We start from the raw sequence: 24101 nt of genomic DNA on the forward strand, positions 1-24101 counted from the left end.
TATTAGGCATGTTTAAGATGTAACATAAAATGTCGACAGGAAATTGTTGTTTTTTTTTTTAGTTTTTTTTTTTTTAATGCACACCAGTAGTAGTAACTGTTTCTTTTTCTGGGTATCAGCATGTTCTTGATTATAATACATATCGTAAAAATCAGACTACAACACGAATACAGGTTACAAAATATGAAGTTTGATATTTAATAATTGTGAAAATTATGTAGTATCATGTAAAAAATTGCTTTCATGAATGAAGGTGACGATAAAATATTAACATAAAACCACATGTAATTTACAAAATACAAATAATCATCGAATGTTGAACCTTGAATCGAATTTATAATTTTTGTAATTGAATTTGCGGATGAAATCGGCCAAATGCGAAGGTAATAGGAAAAATAATCTAGGAATGTCTAGCTGCCTATTTCGTATTGTTATATACTTTCTTTTAACATGTTCAAAATTCTTGAATCTATCGTAAAACAATATCAACTCTGTTACTTATGCTGCTTAGTCTTGGCATGCACTCATATATGTCCTCGTTTCTGTCTAGGATTGTAACAATACATATTTCCAAAATGATTATCATTTTGAAAGAAAATCGAATTTACAGATTTAAATTATTATTTATATTTCCTAAACAGTAAACTGAAATAGTAAAAAATAATCTATTATCTTTAATTTACTTAAAAAAAATGTTGCTAATAGCTAATATGTATAATATAATAAATCTCATTGTTTATAAATTTCTAAAAATCGTAAAGTTATATACAATAATTATATTATCCGTTATGTACTTGACATAGTATTAATAGAAACTTATGTACAATGGTTACCTATTGACCACTTCCTGAACTGTTTTGTGGTAATTTTGCAGTTGATTGGCTCAATTGAGCCAATGTTTCTGGAGTCGCGTGTGCTTTCAGAATTGAATTTTCAGCTTCCAATTGATTGATGCGATCCATAAGCTCTGCTATTTTCTCCTTGAGTACTTCAACCTCTTCTCGTACGGCAAACATCAAATGACTTTTAACAAGATCCTACAAAAAGATCCTCTGTTAATTCCAACATCGTCGTCCGTTACTTTTATTCGGTAATTGCCCCCAGCAAAGAACGCTTACCATGGCCTGTTCAATCTTATTATCAATTGCTACAGCGCTAGTCCCCGACATACTGCAATGAAAATGACATTGCAAAATTTATTCACAAAATATACGGATGCTGTAGCAATTAAGTTCTCGTTCTTTTAGTTCCTCGATGTATTCAAAAGGAAAAACTTTTGTTAACTACTCTTAGAAAAATTAACGTGTCTTAATTCTCAACAAAACTTTTACAGTTTGATTCTCTGTTTCGAGATCATCTTCGGAATATTAACGGTAAATTTGCAGATACAAATATTGACAATCATTGTTATAGTACACGTAACAAATTATAAGTAAAAAAAACTATTTAGTTTTCTGTCAGTATGTAGAAGATGATACAAAAACAGACAATCATAATGTACTATAAGTTTGTTTTAGACTAGAAAATTATCTTTGATTGTACTAGACCTCTATATAGTATGAGCATCACTATCAACAAAGTTTTTATTGAAATTTAACTTAAACCATAGGAATGCAACATACCTTTCATTATCTTCGAGGGTGTGATGCTCGTCACTGCCTTGAGTAACTTCTGTCAAAGATTCTAACAGTGCCGTATCAGCAGACTGAGTTGCGGATGCAGCTACAATGCCTGAAATGGAGTCCTGCTCCGGGTCGGACTGATGAAAAGTCATGCTTCCCTGTTGCATACCACCTACAACATTTTGGCAGCTGGCCGACACTTGCGCCATTTGCACTTGAGCATTGCTACCCGAAGTTTGAGGTTGCATTTGAGACGGTGGTATCACTTGAGATTGTACCGGTGCTCCAGGAGCATGGATAGCGGATGAAGTTTGCTGTGCACCTGTTTGAGGAACTTTATGAATATTCTGGATGCCCTGCATTCCCTGTATGGTCGTCAATGGTTCAGAAAGTTGCGATATCGGATTTTGAGTTTGTAATGGCTGCTGAGACTGTTGCTGTTGTTGAGGTTGTTGTTGTTGAGTAGGAGGATGCGGTTGCTGTTGTTGTTGCTGTTGAGGAGGAGCATGTTGCTGCTGTTGCGTAACTAACATGTTGGGCGCCTGAGACGTTGGAACAGACGTTTGCTGGACAGACGGTTGACAAACATTTTGAACCGGTAAGGACTGATTCTGTGTATTCACTGTCACGTACGTGTCTTCTTTAGAATGAGGTATACTTTGCTGGGCTGTCACATTGCTATTACCAGTCTGTGTTATAATAGGAATAGAACCTTGGGGCATACTTTGAGGTTGAGTCAAATTATTAGGGTGGTTCGGTTGCAAATTGGAAGGTAACGTGGATCCTTGTCCTCCTGGCTGTTGTTGTTGCTGTTGCGAAGTCAACTGTTGCGCAGAGGATTGAAAGTATTGAGGAATTTGCGACGGCGCTTGAACCTTTGGCTGAGATTGAACTTGCGTTTGGTTATGCTGCGCATTGGGAGGAATCGAATTGCTTACCGCATAATTAGCATTCGTAACCGTTGCGGGATTGCTTGGTACACCGATCGACGAATGCACATCTTGGTGTGTGGATACCTGTCCGTTAGCATCGATACTTATACCTTTATCTTCGGTTACGACCGTTTGTTTTAGCGCATCCGGTACGACGATTCCACTATCCGTTACTCCGTACGATATGCACACCTCATTAGGATCCGACACTTTTGGGGTATTAATCGCAGTCGATTGATTAACCGACGTGTGATCCAAATAATCCATACAAGTCCATCTGCCTCTTTTAAAAGGTTCGGTGCTCTCGATTTTAACCACTTTAAATCGTTCGTTTCTACCATGTGAGTGTACCTCGCGTAAGTCAGCATCTTGTTTCACGTTACTGGACAGTAAGTTAATGATATTGTTATCCGTAACAGACGTGATGTCCAAGGTGTTGATATTGTTGTCGTTTACCGAGTTGCTAACATTATTCCCTTCGGAGGGTACGATCGCCAAACCATACTGAGAACTGGTGGGAATCACCGGAGCTGTGCTAAGGGCAGCGTTGCTAGTATTGAAGAATACGTCCTCCTTGGAGAAGGTGTCTTCCGAGTAGCTAGGCGTTTCGATGTCGATGTCCGTGATACGCGAATGCTCGACGGAATTGTCCTCCGTGTGGGACTCGTCCAAATCGTCGTTCGAATCCTCGCCAGCGTCATTGCTCATGCGACAACCAACGGTGACACTCGTTATTTGAAAGGACGACGTCTTTTTACGACACTGATTGCTCGCCGTCACGTTGCTCGATGTGGTCAAACTAACCGGCTGGTATAACTTCTCTGGCTCTCCTAACCGAATCGTCTCGGTGGTCGTACGGTGCACTGGATTAGACGTTTTTCTACTACTACCATCCGACAGCTTATGCGATTTTCTGTGTACATTATCTGCCATTATTATAGGAACTTAGCATTCGAGAGCCACGATTTTTGCATTCGTTGTTCTCTTGCATGTTAAAATCGACATCGCTCTTAGCCGGGGCCTCTCGGCTTCCAACTGTTCGCCCCTGTCACGATTAACACGGACGCCCTTCAAACCAGCCGATTCTTACTCTTCCCGTTGATAGGAATCGAATTCATATTCTCATCCTACCGAGGTGTTGACAGTTCACCATTTCCATCAATTCTCACGGTGAAGAAGTGTATTCGCTCGAGTAACGTCCACTCGAAACGAATCACTCGGTGATACACGCCAATTACGAAAATCGTCCTCTACCTTCGCTCGATACGACCGTATCACGCTACATTTAATCTCTCGTTCGTCTACATATTACCATCCCATGATCCGTTTTCTCATTATCCATATCCTTTTATACTTTATTATAGCGACCGAGCAGTTTAAAAATGGCTGCCAATTCACTCGGGGAATTGCCACGAATTATATATCTAGACCATCTTTCCGTGCGATCTTCGCGAACGAGAAGCTAGTTTCTAGGTTTCGTCCCCAAACGGTAGACGCGCCGCGAGAAACAACGTGTCTATGTATATCGATGCTTTTATTTACGCAATATTATACGAAGAGAAATACTCGAGAAGTTCGCAACCTTTGCGAAAGTTTACTGCTTCGATCGGAGGGACGATATTCTTTCGCGCTTTGTGAGCGAATTTGTTCGTACCTTTTTTACGATAAGAATTTATATTATTTTTTGCTACGAAAACAAATTCGTCGTTCGCTATTTAAATTGCCCGCGTCATCGTGGTACATTAGATGGAGATTTTAAATTTGTGAAAAAAAAGGTTTGAAAGTAGCAACGGGAGCATCTAAAATAGAAATCGCTCACTAAGCCGCTCAGTGAGCGAGGTTTAGTACCTGTGGCGCTATCAGTGGGAAAATGCTCAAGTTCTTAGCGAATTAGTTCCCACTGTTTCTATAAGATGGCGCCACTAAGTAAAGGGGACGATAATTATTGCTGTATTAAATAATTATTCATAAAAATGATAAATTTTACATATAAACTAATATATTATAATTTTAAAAAGCAAAGAATCGTAGTAATTATGCATTTATGAGAATAAAAAAATGATTTTGTAATATGTATGAGTGACGCTATCTAGCGGCGAAACGCCCAAGTTTGTAGTGAAAATAGTTTCCATTGTTTCTGTAAGATGGCACCACCACTACCTTTTAATATTGTATTTAATTTTTCATAAGTGCATAATTGACACGATTCCTTGCTTCATAACGCTAGAATACACAGGTTACTATTTTAAATTTACCATTTTTATGCATGTTTATTTAATTTAGCAATAATTATTCACCTTCGGTTCGTGGCGTCATCTAGTGAAAATAATGGGAACTATTTTCGATACAAATTCGGACGTTTTGCCGCTGAATGGCGCCACCGATGAACTTCTATATAAACCTTGATCTACGCTACATCTTGTCTGCGGCTTTATGATTTGAATATTCAAAACAATGAAACAAGTCTCAAATTTGTAAATATTATATATTTACTAATTCATAGAAATATCTATGAATTAATATTTTCGTAAATGAAGGTGTAATCTTTAATACAGAAAATCTTTCGTTCGCAAACTTTGTTTTTAATGATCGTCAAAATGATTCTTAATTAGATTTTTAGGTAACTATCAGTTTAATTCTTCGTATCATAATACTGTCGAAGAACTGTCTATTTTTCGTGAAACTAATTTTGAAATTTATTTACTATGAGATAGTCCTTTCGTTGATTTCTTTCGTAAATAATGCACTCCTTCGAACAGCTTCTACAATTATAACGGTTTCATGCGGTTTAATGTATTCGAATTCAGTGACAACACCTGAGAAACAAGAGCTTCGAGCTCTTAAAACCGCAAGATATACTAGAATAACGTGGACGTGTCGCTTATATTTCAATTAGAAAGTAATAGGGGCTGATCTGTCCTACTATATTCGGTTTTGCACTTGTCGACCTTGTTTGCAGTGATCGCGTCTAGCTGCGTCGTTATGGCGCCATAACGAATTTTTTAAGGTTACCATAGGACAGATCTGAAACTCGAAAACGGTATGGTTGTCGGGAGGATATTGCATTTAGGACTTGTCGTGACGGTGCTCGTGAATCTGCGCTTTCTAGCTGGGGAGAATTCGAGCACTGACGCGAAGTGTCAGTTCGGCAAAACCTTGCGTAAACAAGTGAACGCGGAACTACTCAATGGGACATGTTTACGAGACATCGTGGCCCGACTGTCAAACGAGTTTCGCTCGATGACGGACATGGAACTTGGTTTAACGTCCTTTCAAAAGATGCTCGATGCCATGGAATTCACGAACGTCTCGAACAACCTGAATACGAGATTGAATTTGTTAATCGACAAATTAAATAACAAGCTATCATCCTACGTGGAACTCCTTGAGCAAAGCTACAATGTTGTACAGCCGATTTTGTCTTCAACCGAAGAGCAATTTATTCGTTCTGGCTCTATGTACAGATTGGATGTAATATCTAGTAAACTTTCCGACTTTTGCTCGCAGGTCATGCAAGGTACTTATTCTTTGTTGTTACGTTAAGCATGGAAAGCATTCCATATAATATTCATATAATATTCCACGTATATGTGTATTTCAGCACTGGTAATTAATTTGAGGAATCAGGAATGGAAGAACGTACATTTACTACCTTTTATGTACCCTGCGACGATTTGTGGCCCACCCAGTTCAGGCCATAACATCGGACCTCTTTTATTGTCTCAGTATTGCCCAAGAAAGAATGTAGTCCTGCTACTCGAGCATGGTGCATTTATGTCTGAAGGGGACATCACTTTAGCTCAAATAACTGCAGAAACAATAATCGATATGTTGTCTCAGACAGATCGTATTAACGTTATCGGTCTTTCTAGTAACAATACTATACATTGCAAAGATGGTTTGCTGAAAGCGACGGATGTCAATAAATTTCAGTTAGCGCGTTATATTCACAGTTTATCCAGAACAGGTATAATCTACTTCAATTTTTGTATACATTTTTTCTGCTGTTTATTCATGGCATTTTATTTGTTCAAACTTTAGAAACGAACGACTCCATAGAGTTTAACTTTGATAAATTGATACAGACTATAAAAGGTCAAGTGGTATTCGTGCACTTGACTAACATGCTCAAAGTTACCCCACACATAACAAAAATAAACGATATACTGTCGTCAGGGAAAGCGAATGGCTATTTAAAGACAATACTGATTCTTTCGGGTGAGCCAAATTCCTATTATATATACTTAACTATATTATAATATCGTATAATTAATATATTGTTTCTTTTATAGATCAAGAACCGCATTCAAATGTTAAACAGTACAATGACAGTGTCGTAATCCTTCCAACACAAAATATACTAGGATACGAAATATCAAAATTATTTTTTGGTCTGAAGTGTTCTGAGGAACACAAAAAAAATTATTATTTGTCCGATCCATACTTTGACTTGTATAGCAAGACGATGACGATGTCTATTGGACAAATTACAGACAAAGCATTGATATCCTTAGACATTCAATTACGAAACTTTCTGGACGACATAACGTATTTTAACACAGGTCCACAAGTATATCCGATATTATTCGACGATAAAGGCATAGTTTGGATGCACAAAGATTTTCCAAGAATCGAGACAATGGTGGATCAGCCCCTTAAAGTTAAACTGCAGCATATAGAAAATATTAGCCCTGAAACTGTAAAAATGATGATCGAACGATACGAAGGCGTCGTGAACGTGACAACGAAACTTGGAGAACAGGTATATTAAAATTTCTAAATTTGCATAAAACTCATATTGATTCAGATTTCACGTTTTAGAAGTGGTATCGTTGGAAACATTTGACGTACAAGGATTTGATAGTATGCTTAGTATCAGCGAGCAACGAAAGTACATCGTCCATGGCGAAAGTAGTTCCGACATTATCAACAAATATTTTGCATCATCGTCTTGACCTTTTGATGCACAGTATTGCCGACAAAGGCATCCTATGTACTTACAATAATAAACTTTTAACTTTGTGTAAGTCAATTTTGTTTATGACTTAACCTAAGGGTAGGACCTTAGGTTAAGTTAAAACTTAGTTAAAATTTTAAAGAAGAATCTATTTGCTTTTCAGCAACAGGAGTGGTCTACCTGTCGCCGTGGTGTTTCCAATCTCCAATGGAACAACTGAAATTATTAGACACTGGATCTGCTGTAACCATGCAGAGTTACATGGCATATTTAAAAGACTTGAGGGGCCTCTTAGCTAATCCTGGTTTACGTCAGTCTGTGAAACCAGATGTGGCCATAGTGACACAAATTTTAGGATATTTTAAAAGCAGATATATAGAAAGCGTTTTAAATAAGTTTATAATAAGAAGGTACGCTATTAGAATATACTATATTACATCAGGATTTCATGATCATTTTTTTTTTTCCATCAATTTTGTTGTAGATATATCGTTGGAACTGCCAGTGGAGTTTTAGAAATATATCCAGGAATTATGCTCGATTCTGGTTTTGATCCTAAAAGACGAATATGGTACAGAAACGCATTGGAACATCCTGGAAAATTAATTTTCACGCCTCCGTATTTGGGGGCTGGCGGTTCAGGTTACGTTGTTACTTTGAGCCACACGGTTCATCGTAATTCTCAGTCAACTACGCACGACGACGCTATAGCTGTCCTGTCTATGGACATGACGATGGGTTTTATTTCGAGGCTGTTGAAAGAACTATTTCCATTTTGCAACGATTCTACAGTAAAATGTTTCTTGATGGACGATAAAGGATACTTGGTATCGCATCCAGCTTTATTAGAAACAGTTGGTAAAATCGAGCAACAGCATTTGACCAACAAAGAGTTACTGGTGGCGAATGATATATTGAATCACGAGCTTTTCGTTAAAAAGAAAGCTTGCGCGAATTATTTGGACGGTACCGTGCAAAGGTACTATCAATTCAATACGTCGCTCGACGAAGTTCTCACGAACATAGTTCACGGCGAACATTGCGTTAAATATCAGGTAGCATCTGTACCAGGAACCAATGTATTCTTGGGCGTGGTTAACGTAACTTGTAATTTATTAAGAGCTTTCTGTCCGTGCAGCACTGTAAGTAACAACACACTCGCTAAACGAAGATACTAACATCTTCCAGACTTAACGAAAAGCATGCATTGATGTTTCAGATGGATCGTTCCTGCTTAAACTGCAAAAGAATGGAACAAACCGAGTGCGAATGTCCGTGCGAGTGTGCCTTATATTTTTCTAACTGTGCAGAGTACAACATTCACGAAATACATAATTTAGAACCCTGCCCTGCGCCGTACGAACAAGGGGGGAATTCGCAGATGACTTACGTGCAGTCCACGAATTTGAAATCATGTCCATCTATCGCGTGCAAAGTATTTAAGACCGAGACCGAATGCTTGGGAATTGTAGGATGTCAGTGGTGCCATGTAGACAATGACGGAGAAACGCCTTTGCAAACTCCGTTTTGTAGCGATATGTCTCGATGTTTCAGAGGCATCCTTGGATCCTCTATGCCCCTTAGCGACGGAACGTACAGTAAGTAAATTTTCTTTATACATGAATTTTCACGAAAGGATAAGCAAAGTATACAATTTGTTTTGCTTTAGATTCTCAATCAACCGAGGAAATCGCAGCGCGAGAATGGCCATCGGTTGGACCAGTAGCTGGTGGAATACTGGCGTTCCTTCTGATACTAGGAGTTCTGTTGTTCTGTTACAGGCTTCGTTCTGTACAGTCAGGCGTGGAACATCAATGTTTACACATTCACACATCGCCTGACATGTTGCGTATGACACACTTGGAAGGCGACGTTGAGCCTATGGAGTTAGATCAAACGAAAAATAATTTAGACTCTCTTATAAGAGACGGTATAGCCCCTATATCTCCATACAGAGTATCCACGAATTATAGGAAACCACCTGGTGGTGACAGCGACAATGGATATAGTACAATGACGCCCCATGACGATTCCGAACAACAAACGTTCGCAGAACCGCTGTTAGTTGTTGGTAATAATACAGAGTCAGATTTAAGGAGACGATCCATTTGTCTTCCGTCCCCGACAACTCATTTAGGTTCTCCCCATCATATTCTAGCACCTGTCACGGTGCATTGTAACATGGAAGCAAATTATTGTTAACGACTGTAAGATACAGTTATTACAAGTGGAAAACTATTGCAAAGTTTACAGTACGAGGTATAACGTAAAGAATATTTTTCAATTTTCAGAAAAGTTTTATAATTTTGATAACGTTGTTTATAGTTTTGTACAAGACGCGTTAGTATATAGACATAAAGATCTAGTATTATTTTAATCGATCGTTCGAGTTACATTTAAATGTTTGGGTAACGCTATTTTACCGATTAGTATCTTATTTATTTAAACAGATCGATTACGATATGCTACATGCATTCGCGATGCACAAGAATATTACAATTTTCCTGATGCGATTAAAAAACGTGCGTAATGTAGTTCACGGGTCACTGCAATTCATAGGTCGAAATGTAAACTGGAGTAAGTGGCCATTATAAATTTAAGAACACGTCCATTCATCCTACTCTATCATTATGAATATGCTGGATCATAACGTAAAATAATCATATATTTTTACATAAGTTAGAAACACACCTTATAATTCAGACAGTTCGTATTATGAAAATCGATAAGTATGAATTTTAGCTGTTAAGTAGAAATTTATATTAATGTTAACTCTCTAGATATTTTATACTTACTACATCATCGTAAAATATTACACTTATGGCAGCTAGAAAATAGAGGTTGTATTTTAATGAATTTGAAATTATTGAGAAACGAATAGTGTAGCTTATTTCACTGTTTTTGTAACGTGAGCGTTGAGAAAATTTCTGAACAAGAAAACAAACATCACAAGTTAATTATTCATATATTGTGTAAGTTACATAGTTTTAAGGTTTATACTAGAACTTATCGATCGATATAAAATCGCGTAATTGTTAATATGAAGCTATTTACATTTTTATACATTGAAATAGTTTTTTAAAAATGTATATAGTGACATTTCGTTTATGCACTAAATATACGAACTTTTGTAGTTAACAATATTACGAGCTAAGAGGTGATCTCTTAGGCTTACATTGTATACGTGCATGTGACTGACTACTTGTAACCGTATCTTGCCAATATTTTACTAATCGTTTGTAAACCTAATGCAAACTTATAACAAACGAAGATTTTGAAACTATTTTTCTAACTTATAAATTTAGAGCGATTACTTTTTGAACGTTTTACATGTTGTACCAGTATTTTACTTATTAAAATATAACTGCCGTTGATAATTAAGGTTTTATTATTGTATAATAAATAAAATACAAAAAATGATCAAAACTGGTGGTTTATTCACACGAACGTTTCAGCGAGTTGCGAAATATATAAATGGACCTGTGGTTTACCTTCGGAATTTGTCGTTTAATGTGTAATTTTTATATCAAAAACTTATCTGTATACACGCAATAACTTTAATTGTAATTAATGCTAGTAACCGATATAATATAAATGATATTTTCCACTGAAAATGGTTAGTTTCCTATTTAAGGTATGAAGTCTGGATTTTTCCTTAAAATTACAAAACCTTCCATAATTGGCGTTAATGGAACATATTCTTCCGTTGCCAGCTCTGCCCTTTCGCCGTATGCCAACAGTACTGGTGTCGTATGAGTTTGAAAGCCTGTAATGGTTTTCGGTTTCCCTGCTTGGCCCACGACGTCTACGGCAAGACCGACTCTCACGGGTACAGCAAGAGGATTCAATTTCTCGTCAAACGTTACCAGCATCCTAGGCTGCATAGCAACTGCTAACGTGTACAGCAAGTAATGCGAACGACCGAGAATAACTAGAAAGAAAAATTACATTTTATGCGTTTTTAGCGATTAAAGCGGGGTTTTGATTTATTCGAATGAAGAACTGACTTTTATAAAGTTACTCAAAGTTGTACCATACAACTGAACTACTTTCATTCGACAAACCAGAACTCTTTTTCTTGAGTGTATTTCTTGAATGTACTTACTGTTCTTTACGTCAAGGAAACCGATGAGCGTGGCTAAGAGACCAGCCAATGCCACAGGACTTAATACTTGTCTATCGCTGTGATAAGGAGACAACGTCAGCGTTCCTTTACCAAGATGCGTCAGGCCTTGCGCAATGCGGACCATGAACAAATTGTTTGGATCCTTCGCGTGGAACTGAGCGAGCTGCCTCAACATCGCAGCCAACCGTGCGTTGTTGGTACCCGCTCCAACCAAACCCATTGCGAAGATCGCGTTATGCGCCACTTCGGGATCGCTATCGTGGGAGAATTTGGATAACGTATCGAGTATGTTCAATTTCGGATTGGAGACCGATATGAGACCAAGAGCGAGAGGAACGGATCGCCGTATCACTGGCTCGCAATAACGTAACAAGTGACCGAACGTTCTGTACGCCATTTCAGCACCGATTTCTTCTCCCATCGCAATCAACGCGATACCAAGAACGGCGATTGCCTGCCTGGAACTTAGATCTTTCTCCTTCTCCTCCTTCTTCTCCTCTTTCTTTTCTTTATCCTTGCGGTCAGATTTGTCTTCCTTCTCATTAGACGGCTCGTAATGTTCCGAGCAAATGTGCAGCAGATGCTGAATCTTGAGAACATTTCCAGTGCCTGCATACGCGCAAACTTCTACCAAGGTCATAGACATCGATTTAAACGGTTCGGGTACTATCTCCAGAGCTGCTATTATAGCCTCGGCCGCTTCTTGCTTTCCCAGGAAACACAGACCGATACCCAAAGGTAAAAACCGCGCGTACGTGTCCTTCAGATTCGTGTCCAGATTTTCAATGAGGGTGTTCAGGATCGTTGTCGTAACGTAAGCGTTACAAGAACCCACTGCAACCATTCCTAACGCGAGACCCGTTACGCCTATCACTTCCCAGCTGGATTTAGGATCGCTAAGTACGGGTATCAAAAGACCCAAGACAGCTTCTCGATTCGAACCAGCATACGCCAATCCAAGTCCAACGATAGCACCGATGCGCATGGTGTTGTTGCTGTGCAAAACATAGTCCGAAAGAAGAGCCAGAGCAGGATCGCATTCGATTCGTACGCGACAGTTAACCAGACCACAAGCTAACAATGCGCCAGATTTTATGTAATCCTCGGACGAGTAAAGATATTTGTCTATCGGTGTTAAACCACCGTCGACATCCCACAACAAAACAAGACCAAGAGACGCTGTCGCGCTTAGCATTCCGTGCTCTTTATTTTTGTACAACCATTTATTTCCATCCTCAATTAATAACTTGTCGTGGCCAAAGGCTGCGTTCACGAAACCGTTAACGAAGCTCGCAGCGAGATTTTGCCTCGCCGAATCCACTTGGCCACCGCCAAACGGAGGTCTGGAGTTCTCTAAATGCGACTTGTACACGTCCTCCGGCGTTTTCGGCTCCATTATGTCTAACTCGCGTGCCAGATTAAGGAAATGATAATTCAATAATGAATTGGACATTATTTCGACCAAGTCATCGTACTCGGGAGTAGACTCGGGTAGTTCTAGGAAAATTTGTTGTCTGCCTAACATAAATGCCAACTGTTTCTGCACTGACCTAGAAAAAAGATAGTAAACGGATATTAATTTTTCATTCTTTCGACTAATTTCTCTCTTCATTTGATCTGTCGATTTTACGAAATTTTCGAAAATAATTTAACTTACAAATCTGTGCATTTTGTGAATATATCCTTGATAAGGGGCAAATCGTTGAGTTGCATCGCTAACCTCACGGCTAGCGGATACTGACCGAACTTTCTGTACAATTTAGCAGCGGCATGAAGAAGAGTACTATTCTCTGGATCCGCTACATAAGCTACGCAACTTGTGAGATACAAACAAACTCGTTGATATGCACTTTCATCTACGTATTGTTCTAATAAGTCTAGCCTTTCGATTTCCATAAGTAGATCGCAGGCTTCGGTTTCCGCGTTGTGAGCCATGTTATAGGGTACAATTTCGTGTACTAGAGCGATCAGCTTTTTACTCGTAGCTTCCGCGTCTTCCGTAAGTTCGTCCCATTCGCCAGCTAGCTCTCCCGATAAATGTCTCACGTATTCGTGACCCCACTCGCCGATAGCTAACGCGGATCCGGTAAGCCTATACTTTAAACATTCTCTACCCTCGCCCATTGTCATAGCAAGGACAGAAATAATATCAGAACATAATTCCTTAGCTTTCACATTTGTTATTTTTTCGTAGATAGCTTTCATAGTGTCGTAATGCGGTCGCATGAATTTCAGTGGCTTCGGAACGCTAGTCATAGAAGTGGTAGATGCGCGAATGTGAGAACCCAGCGATTCCAAAGCAGGATAGTGTAAACTGGCGTTGGGATCTTGCAAACGTTCTACGAGGTGAGTCAGTTCCTCTTGTAATAGTTTATCTTCTTCGGACTGAAAAGTATTTCGTTAAATGTAACGATTGCATGCTGTCAATGATACGACACAAATACTTTTTTTCTTGATACGAACGGTCTTTTTAAATTAATCGAATTTATAACGAACAGAAGCGAAAATGACTTTCACATCTTTAATCGATGTATGTTTACGTTGCGTTAAAAAAAAATCTTTTGTTAACTATCGTTCGATACCAGAATCGTGAACTCACCAATTCATTTTTCTCTTCTTCTTTTCCAGTTTTCACTTCTTTGGTCGGCTTCGGCTCTGTTTTTACGCTTTCCGGCATTTTGCAACGATTGTTTTACAAAACGGATACAAAACAGGAAATCTTGTCCCTGCTTAGGATCTGTTAGTGTTTTAGGTTAGAAAAATCGAAGAATCTATTTGCGAGTCACTGCTATCATAGAATATTCTTAACATGAGAATGTACACATTCCTCTTGATTGTTCAAATCAGAGAGCATGTTAGTGTCGCGACATAACGTTGCTCGATTCTGATTGGTCGCCATTTTTCAGCCAAGTAATATACAGGGTGTCCCAAAAATGTTGTAACACCTTGAAAGGGTTGGTTCGGGAGGTGATTTAAAACAACTTTTTCCTTAGTGAAAATGTTGTCCGAGGCTTCGTTGAGGAGATATTAACAGAAAACACTGACCAATCAGAGCGCGAGTATCGTAATTTTTAAATTTATAGTCAGCGCCTCTGATGGTGAAACACAGAAGGTTTTAAGGAATACATTGACATGTGTGTACGTTATCTAACTTTATTTTATCGTTCACGCCAAGCACATGCAACGAACGGTTTGCCGGCACTTTCGTATGGAAACATAACCTACATGTTTTTGCACGCTCTTACAAGTGTAAGAAAAAGGGATCACAGTCGAGTATTCTGCTGGACAGCTCAAACTAAACGCTCATAAGTTCGCTTTTGCTTCTTAATGCAACACTTCGAAGAGAGAACCTCGTAATGGATCGCTCGAGTATAAATAACTCGTTTGGCAAGAATTTGACATCTCCGCGGAAACGCATGTCAATAGTGCAGTCTTTAAAGAAAAATAACTCGTATGTACATTCCTAATGTATTACCTTTATTTATAACGTGTCCATTTTTGGTATGCAAACTAAAATCGTGTCTTCTAAGCATTTAATTCGATTGCGTTTGTATCGAATGACACCTACTGTACGAAGTTTGTAAAATGTACAATTAAAGTGACACTCTATACCACGTATTTATTTAACGCGTTATTATGTCAACATACGATTTAAAATATAAGACGTTATAATATATTACCACAGCACCAATTGCAGAATTATTTATTCGCAATATTCATTGTTTTATTTTTATAGAACGATAAGTGTGTCTGGCCGTTTGAATCAATCCGTACAAGTAATATGTAAAACACCCAATCACGTGGTAGAAAGTTTTGGATCCTCTTTACCAGTTCTCGTCACAGAGGCTTTAACATTTGTAGATAGAAATGTTGCTGTTAGCGTTAATATCTCAGCGGATGGCTGGGTTTGGCTTGTATGCGGTCGTAGATTGCTGGTGTGGCAATATAAAACAACAATTCATGATCCAAAACAAAGAAGAACCTTTAAAACTCAATGTAGAGAATTGTTATTGCCTCAAAGCGATTTAGCTCATAAAGCAGACTGCATAGCTGGGTGGTTGCCTCTAGGTCAACAGGTTATTAAAATTCACTGTTACTACATCGTGCACTATTTACTTTGATATTTGCAGTTACAAATTCATATGATTGTTTAATTTGTAGGTACCTAGTTGCATGGCTGTTTCTCCTGAAGGTATTGTACGATTTTGGGCCAATGTTGCGCACGAAGAATCATATGTGGAAACAAGTGCAGAACTGGCTGGACAAGAGGTCAATTGTCTTACTTATATTCCTGGTCATGGTTGTATTTTAGCTACAACCACATGTACAATAGCGCTGTTGCAACCGCAGTTTGCTAATGGCAAAAACAGCATTTCGTGTCAGGTTCTCAGGACGAGTCAAGGATGGCTAGGTGGTATAGGACGCAGAATGACCTCCCTTATTTTCGGAGCTATGCCTCAGTCTCCTGTTATAGAAACTGTAAGCTCTTATTGAATTTTTAATAAGCATTTTCATACTATAATACGATGCAATAAAATTGATGCTTTTTTATTTTCTAGAAATTGGTAAAAGTTACCTGCACGGATTTGGGAGACAAGGGATCAAGAATTCTTATTTTAGCTGGTACATCTATACAGTATTGGTCTTTTCCTCGTAACGAACAGGAAAAAATGGAGTTCGACGAAGATATCGGGCATATCGTTTCGCAAACATTTCAAAGAAAAATTTTGGTACGCGTAAAATATTGTTTATATTTGGAAACATTTCATTTATCCGCGACAATAATTTTAGGAATTAGGCACGTGTGATCCACAAAATATGAATGTATGGTTAATCGACATGCAACCGTGTGACGAAGGCATAGTAATTTTAATGGCAGCAAAGTCTACTGGCGTATTCACTCAAGTTCACTTTGCTCTTGGTAATATTGTTACAATTATAATTGATTTTCTTGTACTTTTCGGTGTGTAGAATAGTTTAATTGTAGGTCTAATGCAGCTGTCTTCCACGACGTTAGCAAATACATTTAAATGGTTTATACCAATTAAATTGGATCTTATCATATTCAGTGGTTGCCCTGAATCAAGTTTAGTTCCTTATCGGTTTATATTATGCGGTTGGGAAGCTATTATATACAACGAGTCTTTGGTGCTCGTTGTTAATTGTGAGTTTGGTTTGGTTTTAATTACAAGCCCACGTTTCAACTTAATATTTTTAAATAAAATTTGTCATAGGCATGTCTGAACATGAACGAGATGAAATACAGTTCGTACGAAAAGGGGATAGTATTCTTGGCGGTGCCTTATGTTCGGGAACTCCGGTTTTATTTACCAAAAACTTTGGATTGGTTTCTATTATACCGACGGATTTCCCATCGCAAGATTTTAATATGTTCGTTTTATATACATGTTAATTTAAGGTATAAGGTTGTTGAAAACATACATTTTTTTATTAAGGTTATACTGTTATTTATAGAAATTATGCTGATACAAGCACAGATTGTACTTATCGACCCAATACACACGTTTTTACTAGTCTGATAAGCAACGAAGAAGTTCAAAATATGTTCTACAGCTCTGATGGAGCCACGCAATTGCGTGCTGCGTTTCTCCTTAGTTTACGTCAAAACAAGGTTCGTTCGTTCGATCAGTTTTCTTGAAAGCCTGATTCTAAAACAACAGTTTCATTGCAGACACAGTGCGAAGAAATTTTATCGCAACTCTTCCCTTTACAAGAAGTGCCAGTGATGGATATAGACGCTAGCATCGACACTTTAGCATTGAAAGTAGCTCAAGACTTGATAGACGATTACCCGGCGAACGATCCGCGTTGGTCGAATCACAGGGATCTGTGTAACTAAATTTCTCACGCTTCGCGTTTTAATTATAAGATACATTATGAATTTTAATCGATTACGTTATTCACAGCTATGACAATAAACGCAGTCACTTCGATGCAAATACCTAATCAATTGGAGGGAAAACAGAAAGCGTTAGATTTATATATATTATTTCTAAAGGAACATGAATTATGGAATCGAGTAAGTTACTTCGTTTGCGCGATTACATTATACTTACATGTATATAAACCAGTGTAACATTACTACATGATTTCTCTCCATTTAGTTTGGCGCTGTTACATATAGAGGGATCATCGCGTCTACCCCGCACGTCCTTAGAGAATATGCAGAAAAAATAGTCGCGGCGTTAACTATATACAGTCTTCAAAATAGGTAAGTTTTCCACAACGCGCGTAGTTGACAATTTGATGACTCGTCTATGTTCTCAACTATTTCAAGATATTCAGACATCGTGGACACCGTGATAGAACAAACGTTGAGTCCCGAATCATACGTGTCTGACGAATTAACAGCACGTGATATATTTTATCGCAAAGTGAGCAAGGTGCACAATTTTCTTCCTGTCCTGGTAAGCAATGCGCGTGAAGTGACTCAATCTGAAAGACCTATTCAACATGTGGCGCATTATATCATGCAAGTGAACGCTATCTTATTGGTAAGCGCACCGTTAAGGAATAAAATTTAACGCGAAATGAACGCTCATGTGTCAACTTGTTAAATGCATGTTAACAACAGAGTGTACTACACGAGGTACTTAAATACCGTCAACACAATGCCGAACGATTCATCCCTGCAAGAGATTTGACCGATATAACGGAATATTTTCCCTGGACGACAGCAATTGGTAAAAGCGGGCTTGGAAATTGTCTTACCACGATGGTTAGTTTCTCTTGTTAACACTTAAACTATTTAGAAAGAGTTGGAAGGGGGCTTTCTGCAATAATATATATTAATCTAGATTACTAGATACATAAAAATGAATACGTTTTGTTGTTGCAGTATAATTTAACACTTAAACACGGCGTGACGGGGACCAACGATTCGGCAGTGAGAAACGACCTATACGAGCAATTAGTAGGTTTGATAGATTTAATACTAGACGGTCGAAAGGATCAGTTAGAAAGTGTACGAGGTACAGACATGTTCGAGATATACACGAAGGAATATGAAACGTATCGTACGAACTTAATTCAACCTCTAAGTATGTATCTAGTTAATTTAAATAATCGTTGTACGCGTATTCATGATCACGTTTGATAATTTACAGTAAAGGAAGAGCAGTATGATAGCGCGGCAATGCTAGCCGAAAAGTACTGCGACTTCGCATCTCTTATACAGATATGTGAACTGACTAACAATAAAAATCGGTTAGACGGTTATATAGGAAAATTCTCAAATCACGACTTCGTAGGATACTTATTTTCGTGGTGAGTAATCTTTTCCGCGCAATCGACGAAGTAAACGACTTTCGCTTTGATGTGTATATGTAAAGATCAATTTTCCAACTGAAGGTATGTAAAGGACGGTCGTCAAGGTCAATTAGTGGAAAAATGCCGACGCGGAGGTACCACCGAATTGACAGAAAAATTAGCAGAACATCCCACCTTATCTTGGGTTCAAGCTGCGCTTACGGATAACTTATCGTCCGCTGCCATCACACTTCACTCTTTAGCTATTCAAGAAAGCGAATTGGTAACACGCAAAAAGGTGAAACAAATGCAATTTTCTCGTTAATTATCTGTTTCACTACTTTGGAATATTAGTTTTATTGTGTCTTGATCTTCAGGATAATACTTATACTACTATTTTAAATTAACGAACACAGTTTTAACGATGTCAATACTTTAGTGAAGGATAGCTTAGATTTGAATTTTATACATATATCCGCTATTTGTACACATTTTCGAACATGTTTTCAATCAATTTTGAACAAAATGAAATTCTATATTAAAAAGTTAGAATAGACTTTATCTCTAGCTTCTCCAAGCTTCTCTATTTTAATTATTTTTAAATAAATATTAATTTTGTCTCGCAGTCGATGCTTTCCTTAGCAAAACTTGCACTTCTTGCTTCGGACGATTCTCATGAAGACTTTGTAAGTAGAATCGACAACGAATTGGCGTTGATTGCTCATCAAGAAGATTTACCAACGCAAGTACTCACAACCTACGGTTACGATGTGGAGAAATTACGAGTTTTCACGCCAACAGAATTAATCACGGTATTCATTTTTACGTGTATCGATCTAATTCCTTTTACTATAAAGAGATTCATGTAATCACGGATTTGATCGCTACAGTTGTATACGTCCGAAGACAACGTTGACGCGAATGAGTACGATTTCAAAAAAGCTCTCGATTTGCTGGATTACGTGGAAGAAGAAGACGAGAAAGCATCTTTGAAGTTACGCATTTGGGCGCGGGCTGCTAAACGCGACGATTGGGAGAACATAGGAAAAAATCCTGAGCAGCAAGTACAGGAAACGATATTCTTTAAGTTAATGGACCTCGCACACTTTATGGGTACGTTATTGATTATTTAAACGAATGATATGGGATATATTATAGTATTTGTTAATAAAAATATTATTTTATATTGTTCACGATACAGGTGATTCGATGTATGAATCTCTTCCACCAGTCGATATGTTGTTGACGGAACCTGAGCTAGGAAGCCTTGCTGAATCGAGTAACTTTCAATTCCTGATAAAGTTCGTCTACGAATACGCGTATGACAATTATTAATCCACTCGTTCTGTTGTAAGTAATAATAAAATTTGTATTTTTTTATATATAATAAAATGTTGCCATGTATATATTGCTAGACAGTATTAAATCGCATCAGATCCTGTAACAGGATATACATATAAAAACTGAACTCTCGAATCATTTCATTTAATTTTATTGTTTAGTCGTATATACAGTAAAAAGTCGTATAAATTTGTATCAAAAATTGAACATTAATCCTACGTTTTGTCTTCGACTATAACAGAGTTCGCGAGAGTACGTAATATACAAATAAAAGCGAAACATTTAATACGAACAAAGGTACATTTTTATTGGCAGAACTCTCGTAATAGAAATTTTCCGACCTTATGATGAACCTTACTTGATCTGGTGTTCTGCAGTCTATTTCTGTAATAGAAGAGATGACGTTTTATTACTAATAATTGTACAATGATTCTTCATCATAGTCTGTGCTTACCTGCACATTTGAAATGAGAAGTTACATTTTGTATACGGAAATATATATCAGGGCAAGGTAAATCTTTAGTACATTTTAATTGATCGATTAAAGTAATTTCTTTGTAACCATCCATTTCCGTACAATTGTAATTTTGTCTCTCGCCGGGCTGATATTGTATCCACGTGCATACATTTATTTTTCCATAATCGAAATTGTGAATCTAAAGAATTTAGAAATTTTATAGTAACGATTTAAGACAACAGAATTCTCAAACATTAAATCACTTTAAAATACGAACTGTGATGGGCGTTCTTTTTATGTTTCGTTTCCAATACGAATGTAATCTGTATACAATAGACTTTGAAGGGCTTATATAATCTTCGAATTGGAGAGTGGAATTTTTGGAATTTGAATCGATATATTTTATAGGTCTTAGAGTCCGTGGTACTGAAAATGGGCACATGAAATGTATCGATGATACGCACAAACTATGGTATCAATAGAGTTAATTGTATTAAAGATGAAACATACTTATTGAAAGATGCTGAATGACATCGTCGATATTAGAGTTGTTTATTAAATGATCTTCGTGCGATAAAATGAATGCATTAAACAAATTGGTATTATACCGCGAGGTATAGTACACAAAGTGAACGTCTATAAATATGAAGAGAAACAAATTTTTTTTTACTTCCCAATTATTAATTAAAGGATAATGATTTTTACCTGGATGATGGTATTTAATTTCTTGCAATAATGTTATTATAAATTGTCTATCATTGGCAGACATGTAGCTTAGAGGAATCAGTAGTACAATTACTTGACCAAGGTTTCCAATTCTGTTTAGTTTTCGATTATCTTCCCAAGTCTTATTTAAATGTGCAAATATTGTCTCTAAAACTCTAGTATAATTTAATTGCGTCGGCCCTGAAAAGAATATTACTTTGAATACTTTAACTATACCTATATACAATATATGTATCCATAACAAAACTTACACGAGATATTTGTAAAATTATTTAATGCTTCGAATGCAAGCGATGGGCTGTTTGTAACGTTCAATAGCCATTCTCCTGAAGTACCATGTATTATTCCCATTTTTGACCCGTACATCGATACATCCAAGTCTTGTATTAAAACGCTAACAGGAAACACTATTAAAATTAAAAGTATTGGACAGAAAATTGTATTGACTTACGCCAGAAAGTTTGTCGTGTACTCTATAGCCCATGCACCATCAAATACAATTAATGCTTCTACTCGATTTTGATTGATTGGTTCTCGACAAGGTATCTCTGGGAATAGATGGTTTTCTGCATACGCATAAAATTTTTCGGTGGCATACTCTGTCATTCGTTGCAATGCTTCAGGAGATATATATGCTATGCTTTTTCGATAAGCTAACATTTGAGCTATCGCGTTAATCTGTTAAATTGGTCTAGTATTTATAAGTTAATATCATATACTTTCTGTATTTTCGTTTACTTTATGACAAACCTGCTCATTCAAAATAGTCTTTGGCGTGGTAAGTACAAAATGTTGTGCTCGATTACAGGCTTTAACATTCACGTCGAAAGCGATGCCTTCGTACGAATAGTACATATTTAATATTTGACTAAGCCGAAGACTGTAAAATTTTTGAATCCAGGTCTGCAAGTTACTTGCAATAATCAAACCTAAAGTGTTTCATAAATTATTTGTTCAATAATGTGGATTTATGTAGTATTTAAACAGTATTTAAAAAAGATAGAATGTACTTTATCAGTTTACCATCAATGCCTCCTAACAGTTCAGCTCGAGTCGCTTCAAAACTTGTGTGTTCACTCGTCAGATAATAAACAGTTGGATACATTGTATTGTTCCAAAATCCTGTTGCACCAAGAGACATATTATTACCTATCAAAGGTCCTTGATACACTGTCATTTCTGCTAAATCGCCTAGTAAAATAAAATCCTTTGCGTATCGATACTATATAATTAAAATACGAATGTTAATGTGGATGAATGCTATACCCGCAATTGTAGTCAACCATACATTATCAAGTTCTACAGACGAACTCATTAAAGTACGATACCACATATACTGTTCGTGAATCATTTGACTTTTTGGTAGAACAAAGTCGATTTCTTCCTCGTCGTATTTTGTATTCGATGTGCGTGTAGCGTTTATCCCTACAGGAACTGGAAACATCGTTGACTGTAGTGCATTACACTAACGTTTACATTAATTTTATACCTGAAGCAGGTGTCCCCAAACTAGCAATTAACTGATTTAAAGCAACATTTTGATGTTGAAGAGATGCAGCAATGGCTCCTATAATTGATCCAAGAGCAACAGTGCCATACGGTGTTAAAATAACTCCTTGTTGTCTTGGACAATTGTATGTATCGGTGAGGATATTTTTGCCTGCGTAAGAATCTTACATCTTTACTGTCCTAAATACTTCATTTTTCATCAAATTTACCTGTTTGTTTTTCAGTTTGGATAACTCGATGGCAAGACTTATTTACGTTTTGAACGTCATGTTTTATAATTGTATTCGAAATAGCCTGATGGAGTATACAACGTTCGGTACGTGTCAATACATGAACTGGTAAAGCTTCTGTGTTACTTGGAATGAGTTCTTCTATCATCTGATTTTTAACACGTTGGCTTCCAGTTCCGCCGAATGGAAGTACATCGTTAGTGGCTTGTATATTTTCTTGAAACTCGATACCATCGAATTTAAATCTATCGTTTACAGAAAATGATTGTTATTTATTACAACAGAATAATGTAGAGTCGAAGTTTAACACATAATTTCATTGTACAAAGCAACCTGTGGAGTAACGACGACGACAACATTCTCATATTCATTGATGCATATGAATGTTTCTCCAGTTTTTGTATGATGTCCACTACTGTACGTAAATTCAATGGAAATTGAGGATTTAATGTAGCATCGCTTCTGTAACATTCTCTGAGCGGTTCTGGTATAGTTATGTGAGATAACGTGAACTGCAATTCTGCATACCAAAAGAAAAGAGTTTTCGTAACGATGGTATTAAGAAAGAAATCTAGTAATCGTTACTTTCAAAATTAGTATTTTTCATTAGAAGTTATAGCAACTTACCGCAGCACACCATCAATAATACGATTTTGGTAATTGCCATGATTGTGTTATTGAAAATCCATGATGTACGTTACGTTACGTTGACGATGTACGTTATCGGAAACCTAAAAGTTATATTGTATTTCCGATATCTAGATGAAACACTTCAATGACTCACGAACATATAAAGATGAAAAAAGATTGTGTTCTATTTAAAATCTGATAAGACATTTGTCAATAAAATACTTCATCATCAATAAAATATCAGACTTTATATTTTTCTTCTTTACCGTTAATAAAGGATTCTCTTAAATACTAACTTATAC

The 24101-nt window shown here is 37.2% G+C and overlaps 5 protein-coding genes across 5 annotated transcripts; 2 read left to right on the forward strand and 3 right to left on the reverse strand.

Moving 5' to 3' along the window:
• Positions 1-168: 168 nt before the first annotated feature.
• On the reverse strand, positions 169-4041 carry LOC128886960 (protein bunched, class 2/F/G isoform-like). The gene is made up of 4 exons (XM_054142271.1): positions 1623-4041; positions 1119-1170; positions 834-1037; positions 169-645 (listed from the first exon to the last, which is right to left on the reverse strand). Exons 1-3 carry the CDS (start codon positions 3485-3487, stop codon positions 834-836), a joined length of 2121 nt encoding a protein of 706 aa, XP_053998246.1. The 5' UTR covers positions 3488-4041; the 3' UTR covers positions 169-645.
• Positions 4042-5035: 994 nt separating this feature from the next.
• On the forward strand, positions 5036-10321 carry LOC128887270 (VWFA and cache domain-containing protein 1). The gene is made up of 9 exons (XM_054142975.1): positions 5036-6071; positions 6156-6521; positions 6596-6772; positions 6847-7316; positions 7376-7577; positions 7675-7921; positions 7996-8653; positions 8731-9109; positions 9181-10321. The coding sequence occupies exons 1-9, from the start codon at positions 5597-5599 to the stop codon at positions 9711-9713; spliced, it is 3507 nt and encodes a 1168-aa protein (XP_053998950.1). The 5' UTR covers positions 5036-5596; the 3' UTR covers positions 9714-10321.
• Positions 10322-10459: 138 nt separating this feature from the next.
• Positions 10460-14441, reverse strand: LOC128887271 (26S proteasome non-ATPase regulatory subunit 2). Its single transcript, XM_054142976.1, has 4 exons — positions 14237-14441; positions 13295-14022; positions 11617-13187; positions 10460-11442 (listed from the first exon to the last, which is right to left on the reverse strand). The coding sequence occupies exons 1-4, from the start codon at positions 14312-14314 to the stop codon at positions 11141-11143; spliced, it is 2679 nt and encodes an 892-aa protein (XP_053998951.1). The 5' UTR covers positions 14315-14441; the 3' UTR covers positions 10460-11140.
• A 365-nt stretch (positions 14442-14806) lies between these two features.
• Positions 14807-20310, forward strand: LOC128887364 (nuclear pore complex protein Nup133). Its single transcript, XM_054143182.1, has 19 exons — positions 14807-15088; positions 15374-15713; positions 15799-16116; positions 16197-16367; positions 16429-16558; positions 16625-16801; positions 16872-17028; positions 17113-17269; positions 17330-17489; positions 17565-17677; positions 17763-17869; positions 17936-18152; positions 18233-18376; positions 18497-18698; positions 18765-18924; positions 19009-19204; positions 19533-19718; positions 19797-20019; positions 20108-20310. The coding sequence occupies exons 1-19, from the start codon at positions 14994-14996 to the stop codon at positions 20239-20241; spliced, it is 3387 nt and encodes a 1128-aa protein (XP_053999157.1). The 5' UTR covers positions 14807-14993; the 3' UTR covers positions 20242-20310.
• Positions 20311-20375: 65 nt separating this feature from the next.
• Positions 20376-23855, reverse strand: LOC128887365 (uncharacterized). The gene is made up of 14 exons (XM_054143183.1): positions 23797-23855; positions 23503-23689; positions 23149-23414; positions 22920-23090; positions 22697-22864; positions 22454-22621; positions 22181-22359; positions 21882-22108; positions 21682-21824; positions 21410-21610; positions 21215-21340; positions 20982-21130; positions 20702-20903; positions 20376-20631 (listed from the first exon to the last, which is right to left on the reverse strand). The coding sequence occupies exons 1-14, from the start codon at positions 23834-23836 to the stop codon at positions 20480-20482; spliced, it is 2379 nt and encodes a 792-aa protein (XP_053999158.1). The 5' UTR covers positions 23837-23855; the 3' UTR covers positions 20376-20479.
• Positions 23856-24101: the final 246 nt, after the last annotated feature.

The sequence above is a fragment of the Hylaeus anthracinus genome, unplaced genomic scaffold (genome assembly GCF_026225885.1).
Source record: "Hylaeus anthracinus isolate JK02 unplaced genomic scaffold, UHH_iyHylAnth1.0_haploid 11985, whole genome shotgun sequence".
NCBI lineage: Eukaryota > Metazoa > Arthropoda > Insecta > Hymenoptera > Colletidae > Hylaeus > Hylaeus anthracinus.

Excerpts from the sequence above, each read along its gene's own strand:
- LOC128887271 (XM_054142976.1), bottom strand. The coding sequence starts at position 14,314 with ATGCCGGAAAGCGTAAAAACAGAGCCGAAGCCGACCAAAGAAGTGAAA. Across the intron at positions 13,188-13,294 it reads TTCACAAAATGCACAGATTT|GTCAGTGCAGAAACAGTTGG; the intron begins GTAAGTTAAATT and ends TCTTTTTTCTAG. Across the intron at positions 11,443-11,616 it reads TTTCCTTGACGTAAAGAACA|TTATTCTCGGTCGTTCGCAT; the intron begins GTAAGTACATTC and ends TTTTCTTTCTAG.
- LOC128887365 (XM_054143183.1), bottom strand. The coding sequence starts at position 23,836 with ATGGCAATTACCAAAATCGTATTATTGATGGTGTGCTGCG. Across the intron at positions 23,415-23,502 it reads TCGTCGTCGTTACTCCACAG|ATTTAAATTCGATGGTATCG; the intron begins GTTGCTTTGTAC and ends TGTAAACGATAG. Across the intron at positions 20,904-20,981 it reads TAAAAAGAACGCCCATCACA|ATTCACAATTTCGATTATGG; the intron begins GTTCGTATTTTA and ends TAAATTCTTTAG.
- LOC128887364 (XM_054143182.1), top strand. The coding sequence starts at position 14,994 with ATGGATCGCTCGAGTATAAATAACTCGTTTGGCAAGAATTTGACATCT. Across the intron at positions 19,205-19,532 it reads AATTGGTAACACGCAAAAAG|TCGATGCTTTCCTTAGCAAA; the intron begins GTGAAACAAATG and ends TTTGTCTCGCAG. Across the intron at positions 20,020-20,107 it reads GGACCTCGCACACTTTATGG|GTGATTCGATGTATGAATCT; the intron begins GTACGTTATTGA and ends TTCACGATACAG.
- LOC128886960 (XM_054142271.1), bottom strand. The coding sequence starts at position 3,487 with ATGGCAGATAATGTACACAGAAAATCGCATAAGCTGTCGGATGGTAGT. Across the intron at positions 1,171-1,622 it reads ACCCTCGAAGATAATGAAAG|TATGTCGGGGACTAGCGCTG; the intron begins GTATGTTGCATT and ends TTTTCATTGCAG. Across the intron at positions 1,038-1,118 it reads ATAAGATTGAACAGGCCATG|GATCTTGTTAAAAGTCATTT; the intron begins GTAAGCGTTCTT and ends ATCTTTTTGTAG.
- LOC128887270 (XM_054142975.1), top strand. The coding sequence starts at position 5,597 with ATGGTTGTCGGGAGGATATTGCATTTAGGACTTGTCGTGACGGTGCTC. Across the intron at positions 6,522-6,595 it reads TCACAGTTTATCCAGAACAG|AAACGAACGACTCCATAGAG; the intron begins GTATAATCTACT and ends TTCAAACTTTAG. Across the intron at positions 7,578-7,674 it reads TAATAAACTTTTAACTTTGT|CAACAGGAGTGGTCTACCTG; the intron begins GTAAGTCAATTT and ends TTTGCTTTTCAG.